General features: G+C 38.7%; 1 protein-coding gene, 1 long non-coding RNA gene and 1 other non-coding gene across 4 annotated transcripts in view; 1 reads left to right on the top strand and 2 right to left on the bottom strand.

Moving 5' to 3' along the window:
- LOC113028107 (uncharacterized) overlaps positions 1-17066 on the bottom strand; it is a 460838-nt gene that overhangs the window by 126582 nt on the left and 317190 nt on the right. The gene's annotated exons all lie outside the window — the stretch shown is intronic.
- Positions 116-187, top strand: trnac-gca (transfer RNA cysteine (anticodon GCA)). Its single transcript has one exon. It is a non-coding gene; the product is annotated as a tRNA-Cys (tRNA).
- LOC113028124 (plexin domain-containing protein 1-like) lies at positions 1072-16428 on the bottom strand. Of its 2 annotated transcripts, none has more exons than XM_026178149.2 (13): positions 16015-16428; positions 8844-9004; positions 5489-5632; positions 5334-5403; positions 5111-5233; positions 4907-5025; positions 4677-4776; positions 4328-4423; positions 4156-4237; positions 4027-4087; positions 3824-3941; positions 2556-2713; positions 1072-1818 (listed from the first exon to the last, which is right to left on the bottom strand). In XM_026178149.2, the coding sequence occupies exons 1-13, from the start codon at positions 16088-16090 to the stop codon at positions 1693-1695; spliced, it is 1434 nt and encodes a 477-aa protein (XP_026033934.1). In that variant the 5' UTR covers positions 16091-16428; the 3' UTR covers positions 1072-1692. The 2 variants fall into 2 exon arrangements, with proteins under 2 accessions (XP_026033934.1, XP_026033935.1); XM_026178150.2 differs by having other exon boundaries at positions 4328-4420.

Here is a 17066-nt window from a genome sequence, read left to right as displayed (position 1 = left end):
AATATATGTTGGGATTTATGAGTAAATGCAAGAAACAACTATATAGTATATTCAGCGTGTCAGTACTGAACATGTGGTATATTCATATAGCCAAAACTGGCCTATTTCGTGCATCGGGGGTATAGCTCAGTGGTAGAGCATTTGACTGCAGATCAAGAGGTCCCCGGTTCAAATCCGGGTGCCCCCTCTTTTCTTTCCTTGGTGACTTTTTGTCGTTGCGTTCGTATAAATAAATGTAATAGAAAACTTGACCGATTGCCTAGCGATATATGAAGTTTATTCCTTACTTAACGAACATAATCTCTACGAGTAGCCGTATGTCTTTTTGTCGCTTTTATGTTTCCCACCGCGTCTTAAAATACTATATTCCACCTTATCTAAAAGAAATTCTTCAGAGGGTTTTACCACTAAATTAATTACATGTCCCAATGTGTACTTTTACTTTACTTTTTGATTTTGTCACCATTAGTTGTGTGGAAAATCTCTTTTCTTATTAATCTGCAAAGTTTACAAGTATTTATAGACGTTGCAAGCGGTTAATATGCCTGTATGTTAGCAAAACTATCGGAATATCTGTCTCTGCTCGGTACACACCTTGATCTTTAAGCTCAATATAACAAATGATCACCGTGGCTGCGCTTGTCATGTGGAATTTCGTGTTGTGTTATGGCGCCATCCTGTGGCAATGCTGTGCACAGCCCTAAATACCTTACATTTTTGCAATTTTTAACCTATCATGGGACTTCAGCAAGGAAGGAGATAAATTTCCATCCATCCTAGCTGTCTCAGGGCGAGACAGATGCATTTGCTGTCAAATAAATTTGCATAAAAAATGAATTCCATACATGCAGTCATTTTGAGTTGTTATCACAGCAGTGCTTAAGCTATAATGTAAATTTATTTTTAAAAATTAGATGCACATGAAGTATTAATGCCCACATAAGGTATTTCTCTAACAGTATCTTTAATGCTGTTTCCTTATATTTTAAGGCTCATTCATTTAGTTATAAAAATTGAAAACCATCTAAATAGATGTTAGTCACTCACCAGACTATGACCTTGAGATCAAAATCCAGACTCGTCACCAGCTTTTATTAGAAGACATTTAAACAGAAAGGTTCAAAGAAAACCCTCATAACACGTCTCTAAAATTCATCCAAACAACATACGTCCTTATAATCACTATCAGCTATAAAGCTAAATATCTGTCGTAGTGAAGTCCACATAGATATAACATTTTATGAACTCATCGTTGCTCGCGTAGAAGTTTCATGAAACAAAAGTGACTCCATAAAATGGATAAAAACAAAAAACACAGAGTAAAGTTGAGTGGTACATTGATTTGCAGTATGAAGGCTAGTTTAATTCATTCCCTGACAGGCCCTTGCATCATTGGCTTTTGGACATTTGCATCTCATCATTTCTGTACTGCCGTCTTCCTCTCAAACCCTCCAACCCTTAGATAATATGGCTAATCCTCTGTGTGATGGCAAACAGCAAAAGACACAGAGAAAGCTGGCAAGAGCTACAAGAGCAGTTACAGTAAACACTGTCCAGCCTCAAAGGTTGGAGTAAGGACATCTTGTGTTGATGGTCAGCCTGAATGTCCATATTCATCCTCCTGTAGTACCGCAGTTTTCCTCAAGATGGTGTCCTCTCTTCCACTGATTGAGTCCTGCAAGTCCTAGACCCTTAGCAGCAGTGCTCAGCTTCAATGAAGCCTTCCTTTTCATGGCCCCCGAGCTCGACTTCAGCATAACTGGAGTGACAGCCCTGATTGCGGAACTTCATAGAGGGCCAGTAGTTATTGGTGCGTCGCTGCAGACAGAGAAACAGTAGTAGGTAAAGACCACCTAGCAGGCAAATGGGAAGATGCAGGCTTCAACCATAGACGGCATAAAAGATGAATGTAGCCACTGGGATGTGCCTATTGCACATCCATAAATCCCCTAAACTTTACTGCAAGTGCATTTATGAATTTTAAAGGTGAGTGTTTTCAAGTCAAGAGTGGGTTTTACTGTGAAGCCACAAGCTCATTGGCCCATTGGAGCTTAAAGATCATCAGGAGAGTGTTTCCAGTGTTCAGGGCTGTTTTGTCACAGACTTCTGCAAGTCTTTTTGCAGACACATGAACATCACCCACTTCTCATTCATCAGGTGAATCTGTCATTTCATTGACCTGTGAAATAAACTGGTCACCCAGTGACAGAGTATGCATGCTTACACGTTTCACCTGTCTGAAGTCTGGTAGTTATGTAGACATTATAAAAGATGGACATAACTTCCAGGTTTAAAAGGGAAGCCAATGCAGAAGTGCCTTAAATCTACATTCCTTTTAATACCAGCATCAATGATGTATTTCAACAGTGGCTTAAAACAACTTTACCACCACCATCTGACCATAGCAGTATATTACAGCCCACCAGGTCAAAGTGAAATTAAGGGAAAACATATATTTTAAGACAAGAAAAGGTCCTCTATATTTTAAAAGAAAATTAAAGTCTGTGACCATCCCTACTGCAGAGGGAATGAGAGCTGGATGTTGTTTTTCTGACCTGCATGAGGTAGAATGGTGGAGCCACTGTGGGATGTGTGTTGATGTAGTAAACAGCCAGTAAGGTGAGAGCTACAAGCAGAACTAGAGCAGCCACAACGCCTGCGATGATGGCCGTGTTCTCTGTCATCCCGTTGTTTGGAGGGCTCGTCTGTATATCTGAAAGGAAGGAAGATTGTTGCTCCTGTTAAAGCATTTCTAAATATAGAAATGCCTAGGTAGCTAACTATGGACTTTACTTTGGAAAACTCTGTGGCCAACTTCCTAAAACTAAGTGGGGACAATTTTCGTTTTCAAATTAAAAAAAAAAAGAAAAAGAAATTCATGTTCACTTGTTTGTATTTACAGTAAATCTCCCCAAAATCTGTATACACAGAAAATCAACAGAAAAACATTAAAAAACAATCATCAGTCTCTTCCCAAAGTCCACATGGAAAAACAAATATTTGACTACTTTACTGTTGGACTTTATTAAAGTTGAGTTTGACACTTACATAATCTTTATTTAACTATGATAATAGAACACATGAGATTTAAAATCAGTGGGTTCTTAATTAGCAGAATTTATACAAATAAATAAGTAGAAACATATAGATGAACTTAAAATTTTTGAACATATTGAATGAATAAATTGTGGTCCTATGATTGATCCCTGGGGCCTACCCCTGGTTAGATTACAAGCTTTGGAAATCATAGCTTCTGCTCACACACTTCTAATGGTTTCTTCTGATTATTACTGTCAAAAGTGAAAATTTAGTTATTCATAAAAAGTGTCCCTGCCAATGCAACAGAAGGCACTCCTATTTGCTTAGGTACATTTGATTTTACATAAACATGTCTTTGAAAAGATCTACACAAAATCTCATATATAAATACATAGATAAGTTCAGCAATTATTAGGCATAATTTTATAGTGAGACTAGCTTTATGATAAGCTTTCTGTTATTGTTATTTTTTACATTCTGAAAATGTTTGCAAAGATGTACAAGTTTAAATCTGACACAGATTTAGGGGCTATCTACTGTTTATATTGAGTCGTGCAGCTGGTACCTGAATGCTTATGCTCTCTATGGAAATTCAGCTTTAATTCTGTAATGCTCAGAAGTCAGAGAGCTACTAGTAATTCTGCTTCTCCTTAATCTATTCACAAAGGGTCACATTTTGCATGATCCCCCAAAAAATAAACAATTAAATATTCCTTCATTAATCCTTCACCAGTTGTGGGACTGAGTTTTTGCTGAAATACCAGCACTGTATTTTCCAACTCACCCCTAGTAACAGGCTGTTCTTCAAGCACTGAAACGGTTGGACCTGGAGAGGAGTGATTAAAGGAGCTCATAGTTGCTTCAGGTAGAACTGTGTTGTAGTCCTCACACATGCCTTTAGCCTGAGTGAATGCCGAAAAGAATGACTCAGGAATCAGTAACAAAGCTGCTCATCTCTCTCTTGTGTAATATGGTAATGAGTCTCACCTCTTCAGGGCAGTTGTAATCCAGCCACTCTTGTCTATGTCGGTCTATACCATCAGAACATCTAGAAATGAAAAGCAAAGTGAGAAAAGGCGAGAGTCTCATAACATCACGAATTGAACTTTGTCTTACCGTTGAAGTGTGTTGCACCAGCCACAGCTGCTTGTCAAGTTGGATGTTAGGCAGAGATCACAGGATGTGTGTTGAAGACAAGCTGGGGAACGGGAATCGCATCATTACGCAGTTACGGGGTGAGTAATGAGGCTAGGCTATCGAACAAAAACTAGTTTGAAACAGAACTTACTGGGCAGAGGTGTGAACTCAAAAGCTGATCCGCTCACAATCTTTGTGGTGTCAATGGCAACACGATGATACTCATAGATAGTACGCCGCTTTGCTTCTATCAAGACAAAAATTGAATGTCAGCCTTTCTTCTGTATTAAGTCTCATGTGAAAACTTAAAATGAAGTCTGTTCTCCATGTTTCTGAGAGGGGACTAACTCCTGTTCAAATTGAACTACTTGTAATGGAAAGTATTTAATTTCTGCTTTTACTCCTCTGCCTTAACTGGCTTAATAATTTACTAAAATATGAATAATTACTTTAAATTAACAGTAGAGGAAGCATCTCTTTTTTATTTTAAAGGAGCTGACCTGACAGCAGTGATGTAGGGAGGTGTCCCATGAAAGCGTCAGATAGTCCAACTTTCAGCGGATGCTCAGTAGAATTTATTTCCTCCACTGGCAATGGGATCTCAAAAAAGAACAGAAGTTTGTTTTGACACTGGTAAACCTGACATTCAAGCTGAGCTGTGTTTTTTACAAAATATTGAAGTGGTGGAATTATATTTTTTGCTACATCTGATTAAAAATACATAACTTACATCTTTGTAGTTGAAAACAATTGTTCCATTTTTGTGGAGCGCTGCCTGGAAAGTAAAAGGCCCCGCTGCCTCTCGGTCCTTTAACCGCACTTTGTCCCACTGCACGACAAATAAATTTCCTGGGCAAAGCAGTATACAAAGGCCAGTCAGAGATACCCAGGAGCTCCCAAACTCTAGAGACTTCATAGAGGAACCTTTACCTACCATTATCCGAGTACCTCACTGTTGAATTTTTAGTAAAGCTAGGGTCAAAATTGGCCATGAGGGGAGCGACATACTGGGTGGCGGTTAGCATTCTGTGAGTTATTTCACCCATGTAGATGAAACCTGAAGAGAAACATTAAGAGAAGTGAACTGTTAAAGATTTTAAAAACACCTCTACCTCATGGTCGAACAGCACATCTTTAAACTGAAGCATGTGACCTACCTCCAGTTGCTATAATAATTTGTCTCAAGTAGTGCCCATAGAAGGGGAAATCAAAGGAGAGTGCCACTCTCTGTGAATAAGAAGACATGTCAGATGTGGTTAAATCTGTCTGTAAATCAGACATTAGTGCTTGAATGTGCGAACGCTCATCTCACCGCTGCCTGTCGATGCGCGTTGGACAGTATGCCGTGAATTCTGACTTGGTTTTTGTGCAGGTTGTCCATATCCACCCACAAGCTTGCAGTCTGTGTGTCTGTTGGACCAAAACTCTGCCATCTGTAGTACTTCTGGGAGTCCTCCTGAGAGAAAGAGGTCACTCATTAGACAAGTTTCCTGAATACATTAATCATGGTGAGGTAATTTAGAGTAGGTCTCTGTATGAAATAGACTGATTTATATTGAAATCAATGACTTACTACAGGACTGGATAATTCAAAATGTATACATTTTGGGTAGCTCTAGCCACTCCAAAATAAAGATGCATAGTTTTCAATCTTGTTTTATGTACATCTTAAACTAGTAGTCTAAAGGATTGCTACGTGCATTTCCATATAATAATAACAAATGAAAAAAATAGAACATCTTACCCTTTTACATATCTCTGAGAAGAAATCTTATCAAAGAGAACTCATCTTTATGAACATTTGGGGGATTTTTGCATCCTATTGTACCAGTTTCTAATAGCTAATCAAAACATTTATCATCGTTCTAAACAGATTTCTTACATTTGTGTTTGTACAAGGTACTTTTTTTTAAATTACCTTCTTCAGAACTTGACTTTCACCAACAGGAGGCAGCATTTTGTGAGTTGGTTTGTTGAGATTTTCCAGTGTTTACATTTTGATATATATGTTTTAAGCTACTCTATTTCCTCTGCTCTTAATGGCTTACTTAGTTAAATAAAGCTTATAATTATTCGCTGCACCATATTGTAGTACAGGTATTACAGGTATTATTACTGGTATTAGATGAAAGTACAGTCTTACCTTTTTTCCTCTTTTTTGTGAAAAATATTTAGGTTAGTGTAAGTGTGAAGTGAAAAAAAAAACACTATTTAGTCGATCAGCTCAAAAATAATGTGAAAAAAGCAAAAATGTCTTATTTTGAAAAAACAACTGGGATAAAACTCAGTGAGTCATGCAGGGATTTTTCCCTTCAGTCCTTCTCACATAGTGCCACTTGATGGAGCTGTTTACACATTGGCTTTGACAACAAGCACTTGTGTCTTCATACAGATCTCCAGTCTTGATGGCATTATTAATGTATAGCATAGTTGAAGGTGACAGAGAGCAATGGTTCTGGGGTTTAGTATGGGCTCAGAAAGTGGAGCAGTTAAATGCAGCTCCGGCTGCTCCACTTACAGCAAGTGACCCACTTTTTTCTTCCATCTCCACTGCCTGACACCAGCCTGTATTTTCTAGGGGGATTCTAGGTGAGGAGAATAATCATTTATTTTCCCTCACAGCTGACTGACTTATTGAAGTGACTCTGATTGGACAGGAGATGGAGGGTTTTGGAAATTGGGATCAGGCCTCCCCCTAAAAAAGCAGCAGCAGCAACAGCATTATAACAGGGTTACTTGTGATCCAATCCAAGTGAGTCACACACACATGCACATACTCGTGCGCAGCCATGCTTAAACAAACACTGTAAGCTGGCAACACAAGTATGTGGTCTGTTTTCAATTTGAATTGTAGGGAGAGGAAGAAAAAAACGTAGAACACAATTTATTTGGGCTAATTTTTACTGAGGCTGATTGAAGTGAAAGATGAGTCTAGGAGGTAAGACACTCATAAAACCTCATCCCATGCACTAAAAACACACACACGCAGACACACACTTCTAAAATAATGACTGGAAAATGGCACAGGACAGTGATGTGCTACAGGCTTTACCTTTGACTAAACTTTATTTTTTCTGGCTTGGCAGTAGCTACTTGACTTGTCAGCACAATATCATTACCAAAGCCATTTACAGTTAGAGTTTGCCTCACATTTATCTCTTCATATTGTCATACACAGATAACAATGAGCTATATTAAAGGTTAAAATGTTGTTAGGGGTCAGCATACCAACCTGTGATACCCCAGCCTATGGTTAGGTTAATTCTGCAGCGTTCGTGAAAGTAACTTGTTTCTTGGTTTAAAGATTATAATAACCATGTAAACATCACTATATTGATTGACACTAAAGATTCTTTGGCTTTGGTGTAATGGATGGTTTAGTTTTCCTAAAATAAGTAGGGGATATTTATCCCTCAGGCTAATGTCATTTTAAGTTGGCAGCTATTAATGCCCTTTTTCTTGCAGAACCAATAAATATAAGAATTCTCATTTCTGTAATTCAGCTGACAATGACTTGCACAGCTGTGTTGACCTCATTCTCACTGGTCACAGTTTTTGGGGCAGTTTTTCTCATGCTCTTACTGGTTGTAGCTCTGTGGCTGTACAGTTTTCTACAACAATGAGCCCTCCATAAGGAAGTATTATGCAGTTTAGGCTAATTTTAGCATAATTTTAGCAGAGTTAGATAATACAATACAAACAGCACATTCTGAAGCCACATGCAGTGACGCAGTCTCAACATACAAACTTAGCAACAAAACTGACTCTGTAGACAGTTCCTCTGTAGAACTTTTAAAGTTCAAGACAGTACAGTTAGAAAATGGCTGAATAATATGGGTTGTTTGGACTGCTCTTCTCTCTAGAAAGAACATAACAGCATGCTAAGGTTTGCACAGTTGCAATCCTAAGTGCCCGTTGGAAACATAAAACCAAATTGAAGATGTTTGGTTATTATGCACAGTGCCATGTTTGCAAAAAACCAAACACAGCATATCTGCTCAACAGGAAACCTCATACCAACTTAGAGTTATGACAGCTGAAAGTGGCTCTATAAGAAACTGTTGGCGGTTTTGGCCATCGCAGTCTTACAAAAGGTTTGCCAACACAAAAACATCTGTTTTATTCTAAATAGGACCATAATTTTCTAAATGAACATTATTCTCAATTGAAAAAGAGTTGGCCATCTAAGAAAAGATAAGATAACCTTTATTAGTCCCAGACGGGGGAAATTTGTTTTGTTACAGCAGAAAGTGGACAGTGCAAAGTTAGAGAACACTGGAATACAATAAGAATAAGATAAACAATTAAGACAGTAAAGACATTAGGAAAGTGTTTACTTTGGTATGAAATCGACTGATATGAAGCTCACTTTCTCATGGCCATCTAGCTGGACCACAACCAGAGCAGATGCCCCCTGCTGGCCATTAGAGAGATTGAAAGCTTAAGGAACAGCTATACGCTGTGTAGCTTTAGCTTCAAGCATAGGCATGATGTCATTATTTTAGAGCTTACATTAAACTTGATATTTACTGTATGTGTTGTAAGTAAAAGAGCAATGGGAGCGTCATTTCTATGAACAGAATTTAGGCCATATTAAAATAGTTGATTTTCCTACTGTCACTATTGTAATCTAAGGTCTTAGCCATGAATCAGTCATTGCATCTCACCACTATGCGAGTCATGTTGTCAGGCAGGGGACTGATATCAACTCCTCCTCCTCCTTCAGCCTGTGAGCTGCGGGCTTCCCTGTGTTTGTGTGGGGTCTGCTGGTCTCTCCTGGTTCTGTGAAAACTGGACGGATCTTCCAAAGCAGTTCCACTCCATGCATCTAGAACAACACAAGCAGCAGCACACACATACATGCAGATTCATTCACGATGATGTACTTCTTGAGGATTTAATCCATGAATAAATACTCTCACCACATAATCTCTCACCTGTTGTTAACCATCAATTTGAGACATAAGAGTTCAACAAACAAAAAGCCACAGACTTGCTTACTAAATCACAATTACTTTGAGGAAAAACAAGATAATGTAATTATCTCTCAAAATGTGTGAAAACTGTCTTGTAAAATGTAGTTTTTATAGACATTATAATGACTTTGACTTTAAACTCTGTGGTCACATCTGTTCTTTATTGGTTACCATAATCTGGATCATTAACAGGCATACATATCTAAAGAAAATTAAATCCATGTTTAGAGGTCACGGAGCAATAACTCACACAGAGACAGAAATAAGATCAGCACAAACAACACCGTAGATTTTGTATACATCTCTCATGCAGAAATAGGGGCATGATTCCTTTTTAATCATGTGGTGCCAACATTGTTCTTTGTTCAAATAATCCCTGTGTATGTACAAAAGGATTGTGGGGGTTTGTCTGTGTGTGCATCTTTTTAGAGCACTCACATCTCTACTGACCACCTACATTTGTGTGGGCTTTCGTGACATCTGCTTAACAGATCATAGATGGCTGTTTATGTTTTTTTCAACCGATCTATGACTCACTGTCCACATTTTTAGTTGGCAGTTGCAAAATCAGCAGAACTCACTGATAGTTCAACAGGGTTAAGAGCTCATTATTCCCTCTGAAACAGAGGGATTAAATTCCCTTTGCTGTCTGGTTCTGAGCTGTTAGTTCACTGAACTGAGCTATTAATTAACAGCATGTTATGAACATTCCCTTCAGTGTGAGAAAGATGAACCCCGTCTCGAAGTTATGGCCAAAATTATGTGGATAACCCCCCCCCCCCCCCTTCAGTCTGGAGCTGTTTTATTGGATTGACAGTTTGTTATGATTAAAATGTTAATGCCAGATTATAAATTTAGCAGTAGTTTGTATTCCTCCCCTGTCTCATCTAACATGAAAGGCCTGTGTACAAAAAAATAGGCCTGTAGAAAATGTTTTTCACCGTTTGTTGTTGAAGAACTGCACAAACCCCCAACCATGACCCCATCCTGCAGCTCTGGTATGAACTGAAAACTTTGACTGTGATCCTAAGATGACCTAAGATCAAAGGCTGGACTTGCTAACGTGCTTGAAAGTGAGATTGGCAGGAAAGCAAATCGCTGCTGCATAGGCATAGCTTTGTAACCTTCCAGTTTCTTAACACAGGCGGTAAATTAACTATTAGTAGTTTTACTAGTAATTTTTTCACAGTCATCTATACAATCAGACTTCGTGTTGTGACCAGTGGAGTCAATCTCTGCTGGGGGAGAGGGGAGCTGCTTTAAGGCACTTCTGCGTTGACATTGCTTTCCATCTTTTATATAGACATATAGACTATATATTAATACAAAAACTACAATGAATATTTATGACTAACTCACACCTAATCATAAAGACTGAAAAAGATGGATGTAGTTCCTGGGTCTTAATGTATCTTAAAACTGCATTCTTTTTAACGATCACCAGGGGGAAATACATGTGGTTGCAAAAGAAGAGAAAGTGGCCCTCGTCCCAGGCCTCTGTAAACACTTTGCTGATGAGTTTATGGGCTCAGTCGCTCATTTTGTGTCATACTGAATAAAATAAAATAAAATAAAATAAAATAAAATAAAATTTGTCAGAAAGAAGGATTATCTAGCGCCTTGGCATACAACTCAGGTTGAGGCTTCATAATGGGACTTCACAAGCCAACGTGTCACGGTGGCTATGACCTTATAGTTTTTGTGCACCTAATATAGTTAAACTTAGTTTTATAAAAATAAAATAAAATTAGAAATTTGTGGCTTCAACATCAAAAGGTTCCTGTCCGGTTTTAAAGCCCAACATTAACTGCCTGTATTTTGATTGTTTCGCTGATTCAAAAAACATGCACTCCACAAAGTTATACCTGATACCACACAAACAGAGAGTGCATAAAATAAATATATATAAAATGTTAATTTTTCTAAAGTAAGAATGATATTAAATTATAAAGTCTTAAGGGACAAAATAGGACAAGTGAAAAAGAGAGGTTATTACACACTCGGGGGAGATTGTGCTAATGAGGAATCTTGTTTGATTATGGTGCGGTGGAAGCTAATTTCACTGCTGCAGAACAAAAAGCTTCTAACTGGGTCAGATTGGCACTTATCATCATCATCACTAAACAGCGGAGGAGGCTTCAAACAGCAGAGTTAAACAATGAGGAGGAGCTTTGAGGAGCAGGAAAACTGAAAAGGGGAGTTCAGGGGCTGCACACAAGTTAGCGCAGTTTAGGCTACAGTCTAATAGACCATGACTATACTTAGATTTTTCCTGCCACCCTTACAATAGGTCACTTTGAGATTTGCTTTACAGATCTTCCAAGTGTTCACATTTTCTTTCCTGAAACATCATTAACCTTATCTAACTGTCTGCATGTGGGGCTGGATGAACTTCAACATCAAAAGTGTGCTGGGCTTTGCATAAGGACCTGGACTTAAGACAGGCCTCAGTAGCATCATGTCTGGCAGACACATGTGCGTGTGGACCCTGCACTGGGAATGTGCAAACTGGTGCAAAAAAAAAAACCCAAAACCTATGCTGATGAATGGTCTAATTGTTGACGCGACAGATATGATGTGTGACAGATGTACGGGTGAATAGTCAGTGGCTTCACTGCAAAAATGCCCTCTGATGTTGCTGCTAAATAAAATCAAAGGCATGAAACACATTCTGACAGTCCTTTGAATTTACATCTATGCATCTGCAGGATGTCAGATTTTCTGCTTTTTTTTAGCCAACCTCACATATCCAACAGCAGAAAATCCTTATTTCTGTGCCAAGTCTGTTGACTTGATTAAGAAACATTAAATCCCTTAACAAATGCTCGCTATTTTGAGGAGATGGCACCTGCATGGCAGCGGTGTCCACTGTACCTTCACATGTGTCTGCATTGCAGCAACCACCACAAATCTAGTGGGTGTTGTCAAACTAGGACACAGCCTGATGAACCATATACATTGCTCTGTTGATACATGGATTGTATTCATTCATGCCAGTACCATGTTACACACTCCTATTTCCATTTCTCTCATTTTTTGCTCTATTTTTTTCCTTTATAAGTATGAAAATGCAAAGCTGTAATATAATAACAATATAAACACACAAACCTTTTACTTATCCTTATAATTTACCTCATTATCTGTTGTCAAAGACAGATATCTAAGAAACACAACAGGGTATATTTTCTTCTGTATGAAAGTATTTTTTGAAGGCTCTACAAAAACCAGAGCCACGTTCCTAAACTGAGACAAAAGCTAAATGGCCTTTCAGTCTGCTCAGATGGATCAAGTCCATGGGCGAAAAATACATTTCTTCTGAAAACAATATTTTCCTGGGTAAATGTGCAACACTTTGAAGTTTGAGTACAGGCGGGAATACATCGAGGGCATGTACTTGGTCAATGAAGGGGAAAGAGAATTATCTGCAGGCCCATCAACAGAGAACAAAAGGCCAACATCTTTGCTCCAGAGGCAGACACACTGAAGAGAGTGAACTATTGTGCACTGTCCAAACACAGCACACGAGAGCAGATTAAATCTCAAGATACAATCAAAGTCTTGACCCTATCACTCTTTTCTAGTGGTGGAAATGAGACACAGTATTACGTGCTTTGTCAGGACAGGGATTAGGGAACAATAATCACAAGACGAGGTCATCGCTTGTCGACTCAGTATAGTTCAGTGCAGTGGTTTTATTATTTTGGATTTTAAAAGGGTGATCTGTGTTAAAACCAGCCTGGAGCTAGTAGCGTGGGAGGACCTATTTGGCACCTTATCCTCAGAACAGCAGTAACCATAACACACAATCGCAAACACTAGCAGCTGGAATGATAAAGACCTGAAAATAAATAGAAAAATGTGGTGTTTAGATTAATGTGCACAAATTGACAAGGGTCAGTTGTTTATGTTTTTGAACAGATCTTTCATTTTCAGTCCAGATGACATATGATTTGAGTTTGCAGATGTGCTTGGCCAGTTGTAGTTAACTGTTTATTTAGTGCTTTAATATTTATAGTCATAAATCTGAGATTACCTTAGTAAGAAATGTGCAGTAGCAACCAAGAAATGACTTCAGAGGAAAATAATGTTCTGCCCCTTGAAATGATAAGTGCAGCCGATCAGATTAAAATCAAAATAGTCTTGTATAGATGCCACATTGTTAAAAAAAACTCTTAATAGTGCAAATCCATCTACATGAGGCAAATGTTAACCACATGGGGCTAGAGGTAGTCTCACGTTTTAACGTCTAACTTAATAAATACACAAAAGTTTAAATTAATGATTTAGCAATGACCATCTATTGGAAAATGCTGTTTTGTATTTGAAAGCAATTTTCCACAACTTATTATTAATATAAATGAAAGCCACAATGTATATTTATAGTCTTTATATATCTGTGCATTCCCTTTTTCTGTTGTAAATACTGTTAAAAACTTTAAATATTATTTCAGCTGCTCTTCTCCCGCCTACTGATCTTTGGGTTGCAGTAGGTCAGCGAATCTCTTTTTGAACCATGTGTTTCTTGTGAGACCCACATGTGTTCACTTTTGTAAACTAGTTCCAATCAAAATGCGAGACATCATCTCAGTATGTGGAACGGCGGAACAAGGGACAAATATGCTGTGCATTCCCATATAAAGTGGAACATCTGGTAACCCTCGCTTCTGGAGTCCATTGCCAATTTTTGGAGGTTTCCGGAGTGTTCAGGCGATGTCCAGGCCAAGACTTTGTCCTCCGTCTTCTATTCACTGTTTGTTATGCAGAAAAGCTTTTTCAGCTAAGAAAAAGCTAAAAAATCGTCAGGTTTAAAAAAACTACCCTTTGGCTAATGTCTGTTTGGCTCTTCGTGCAGATTGTCTGCCTGTACACAACCAGAATCTGCTCAAACATGATTGGTCATTAGGAACTTGGACTACAAATGGAAACTATAGAGGTAACACAGATCCAGTCCCTTATAGTGGTTACTTGTACATACATATAAATTAAAGCTACTTTGTCATTAAAGATCCTTGTGATTATAGTTTAGATTTCAAGCCAAGGTGGTTATCGCACAACTTTAGAAGTGCACGACTGTGCATACGAAACATAGGTTGCTGTCATTTGTTGACCAACAGAGGTCTTGCAGCAAAGGCATTTTTAAGCAAAAAACTCCCTGTTGCCTTAAGACTTTTAAGCTCTGACACTGCATTATTGTTTGACTGACGTGTTTTAGCTTTTGACCTTTATCAGCATCATCAAAGCCATCAAGACCATAAAGTCAGACCTTTTCCTCTCCACCTTGAACGTAGGTGGTTGTGCCAGAAACCTATACTGTGCTTCTTCCATTAGGTTCTAGTTGGATTGGTTGTTGTGGAAATTTGGTTCAGCTAACATGAAGATGATTAGTGAATAAACTTGGGCTTCTCATCTAGTGCTTTTAGCCCAGATACCTGGGCCACATGTTGTTTGTATTTAAGATTAAATGGCAAAAGTTAGCATGCTAACATGCTAAGGATACTGACTGCTAAATACTGTTAGCACTGTTACTGCACGTTAGCAACTAGCATCTTTATAGACTCATAGTTACAGTGTTGCCTGCTTTTGCACAAACTCATTAGCACAGGTATTTTCCTGGTATTTTTCAGACAGATTTGATATAATATGATGATATCCTGCTTATAAAAGCAACACGTACATGGATATATCAGCATTCATAAAATCCACACATATCTTTTATGTGGTGTTTAACTTCTGTGAAATTTACACTGAAATTTGCAGATGTGTAAACAGTCTTGATGGTCCTGACCTTTGAGAAAGTTGGGACAGCCATGTAGTCTTTTTACCTAACTCTGCTGTATTATTATCTGCTCTGTAAAAGAGATTTGGCATCATCTGCAGTCAGGCGTTCCTTTGGATAAGTCATTGAGCGTGTAGTCATTTAATTACCAAGCTTCCAGCACTTCCTTTTTAGTATAGAGCTGTTCTACTTTCTGTTGAAACAGAACACTAATCTAAAAACGTCTGAGTTTACAGGGCCCAAATATGAATCCATCTTTACGAGGGAGACTCTAATAAATTGATCTGGATCACTGGTTTTGGAGTGTTAGTAGGAAAGATGAGCCTGGACATTATGCTGGACTTCGTGTGACCGTATATTTGAGGAGATCTGTCTCTCTGTATGTCTGGTTGTCCTCTGCAGAGCTAGGCCCCTGATCAGAGGAACTGGGACCACAGGAGAGGCCAGAGAAACTAGAGCACTGCTGATTGTCGGAGGAGGAGGAGGAACAGCGGAAGAACGGGGGCTGGCTAAAAATAATATATCTCCAAGGAGAACAAAAATACATACATGCACACACGCACCAACACACACCTACAGATAGGATGGCAGAGGATCCATATACAGGAAATGCACAGAGCAGGTGATGAGACACAGTCTGAGATGAAACTTTCCAAATTTAAGAAATCCTAGCTCAGATGCTGTTCTCACTGACTGACTTTCATCTTTTACTTTGGAAATGAATCTTAAACCCTCAAATATTTATTTGTTAAAATCCAAAATTCTCATTCACAGGATCAGTATTATTAAAGCAAATGAACCCCAGACATTTATTTTCCCCCCTCCAAACTGGAAATACAGAAGTTTTGGAATAGCATCATGAAAAGAGAGAGAAAATAAAAATCCAGACTCGCACACCATCTTTTATGTGCTTCCTGTGACTGACAGTGAGAACTACCACGAGACCAGTTAACTTCACGCATGCACGTATCCATAGACATGCCATAAAAAGTGCCAAAAAGCATTTTAAGCCTTCCATAGTTAGTGACAACAAAATGTTGTTTGTAGATCTGTATTGGGTGTTGACGTTAAAGAAAGGGGGCTTACCTTCATGCTCTTGAGCCCAGACTCTGCCTAGCTCAGCCTGGGAGAGACAGATGAGGAGAACAGCATAAAGCCCCATGTCCGGCTGACTCTTCTCCCTCCTTCCCCTTCTCTTGATCACTTCTTGTCTTCTTCTTCTTCTTTTCCCCAGTTTCCCCTCTCACTTTGTGTAAAGGAATAGGGCACCTCACTCCACCACTCCCCCACCTTTCGTCTCTGTCTCTTCGCCTCTGCTCACCCACACAATTGCTGTTTCCTCACTTCAGCCAAGTTTTACTGCTTTTCTCCCTCCTCCTTTTTTGCCCTTGTTTGGCCCTCAGAATACTGTCTCAGATGATCGGTCCATAACGCAGGAGAGATGATAAACAGCTGAAGTGAAGAGATGTGTTTTCTCTGTGCTCTTCCTTTGCTTCAGTCACATTTCTATCTTTGAATTAGCTCTTCACTCGGTTGTCTCACCTCCTCCCCTCTGGATGTCTGTCTGTCTCGCTTGTGTTTTTCTGTTTTCTCCAAAACAGAGCTCTGGATTTTTAGAAGACTTCCCAAAATGAGGAAATATTTATGTATTTCTACATTTTTTTTTCCTTTCCTTACACAGTAGAAAAAAAGGGGGTGTTGAAGATGGGAGGAGCATGTCTCCCCCATGTGGAAGCAAGCTGAACCAAAACAAATGTGGTAGTTAAATGGTTGGCGTTTTGAGAAGAACTTCCTCTGTAGTCTGTTACAGAGATAATGCACATTTTTAATTGAAAGGTTTGAAAAGAACTGTTTTTCTACTCTTGGTAGTAGAAGATTATTTGATGAGGTAAATATGTTTTGTGTCCAACACTTGAAAAAGAAGAACCTGGAATTATTTAGGTGCTGTTGATAGTGGCGCTATGGTGACCATTTTTATTTCCCAGTTTCTTTTCCCTCTAGGAGTGCTATATAAGTCTCTGACAATTTCATTAGGTACAGATTGGTAGTTTGGTCTTCAGGACTATATGAATTTTTCGTGGAAAGAATTAAACAAGGAGCTGGAAAAATTCCTCAGACATTTTGGTCCATGATAGCAT

Source organism: Astatotilapia calliptera, chromosome 8 (assembly GCF_964374335.1).
Source record: "Astatotilapia calliptera chromosome 8, fAstCal68.1, whole genome shotgun sequence".
In the NCBI taxonomy this organism is placed as follows: Eukaryota; Metazoa; Chordata; class Actinopteri; order Cichliformes; family Cichlidae; genus Astatotilapia; species Astatotilapia calliptera.
Note: the sequence above shows the minus strand (reverse complement) of the source record. Positions and strands in the feature narration are given on the sequence as shown.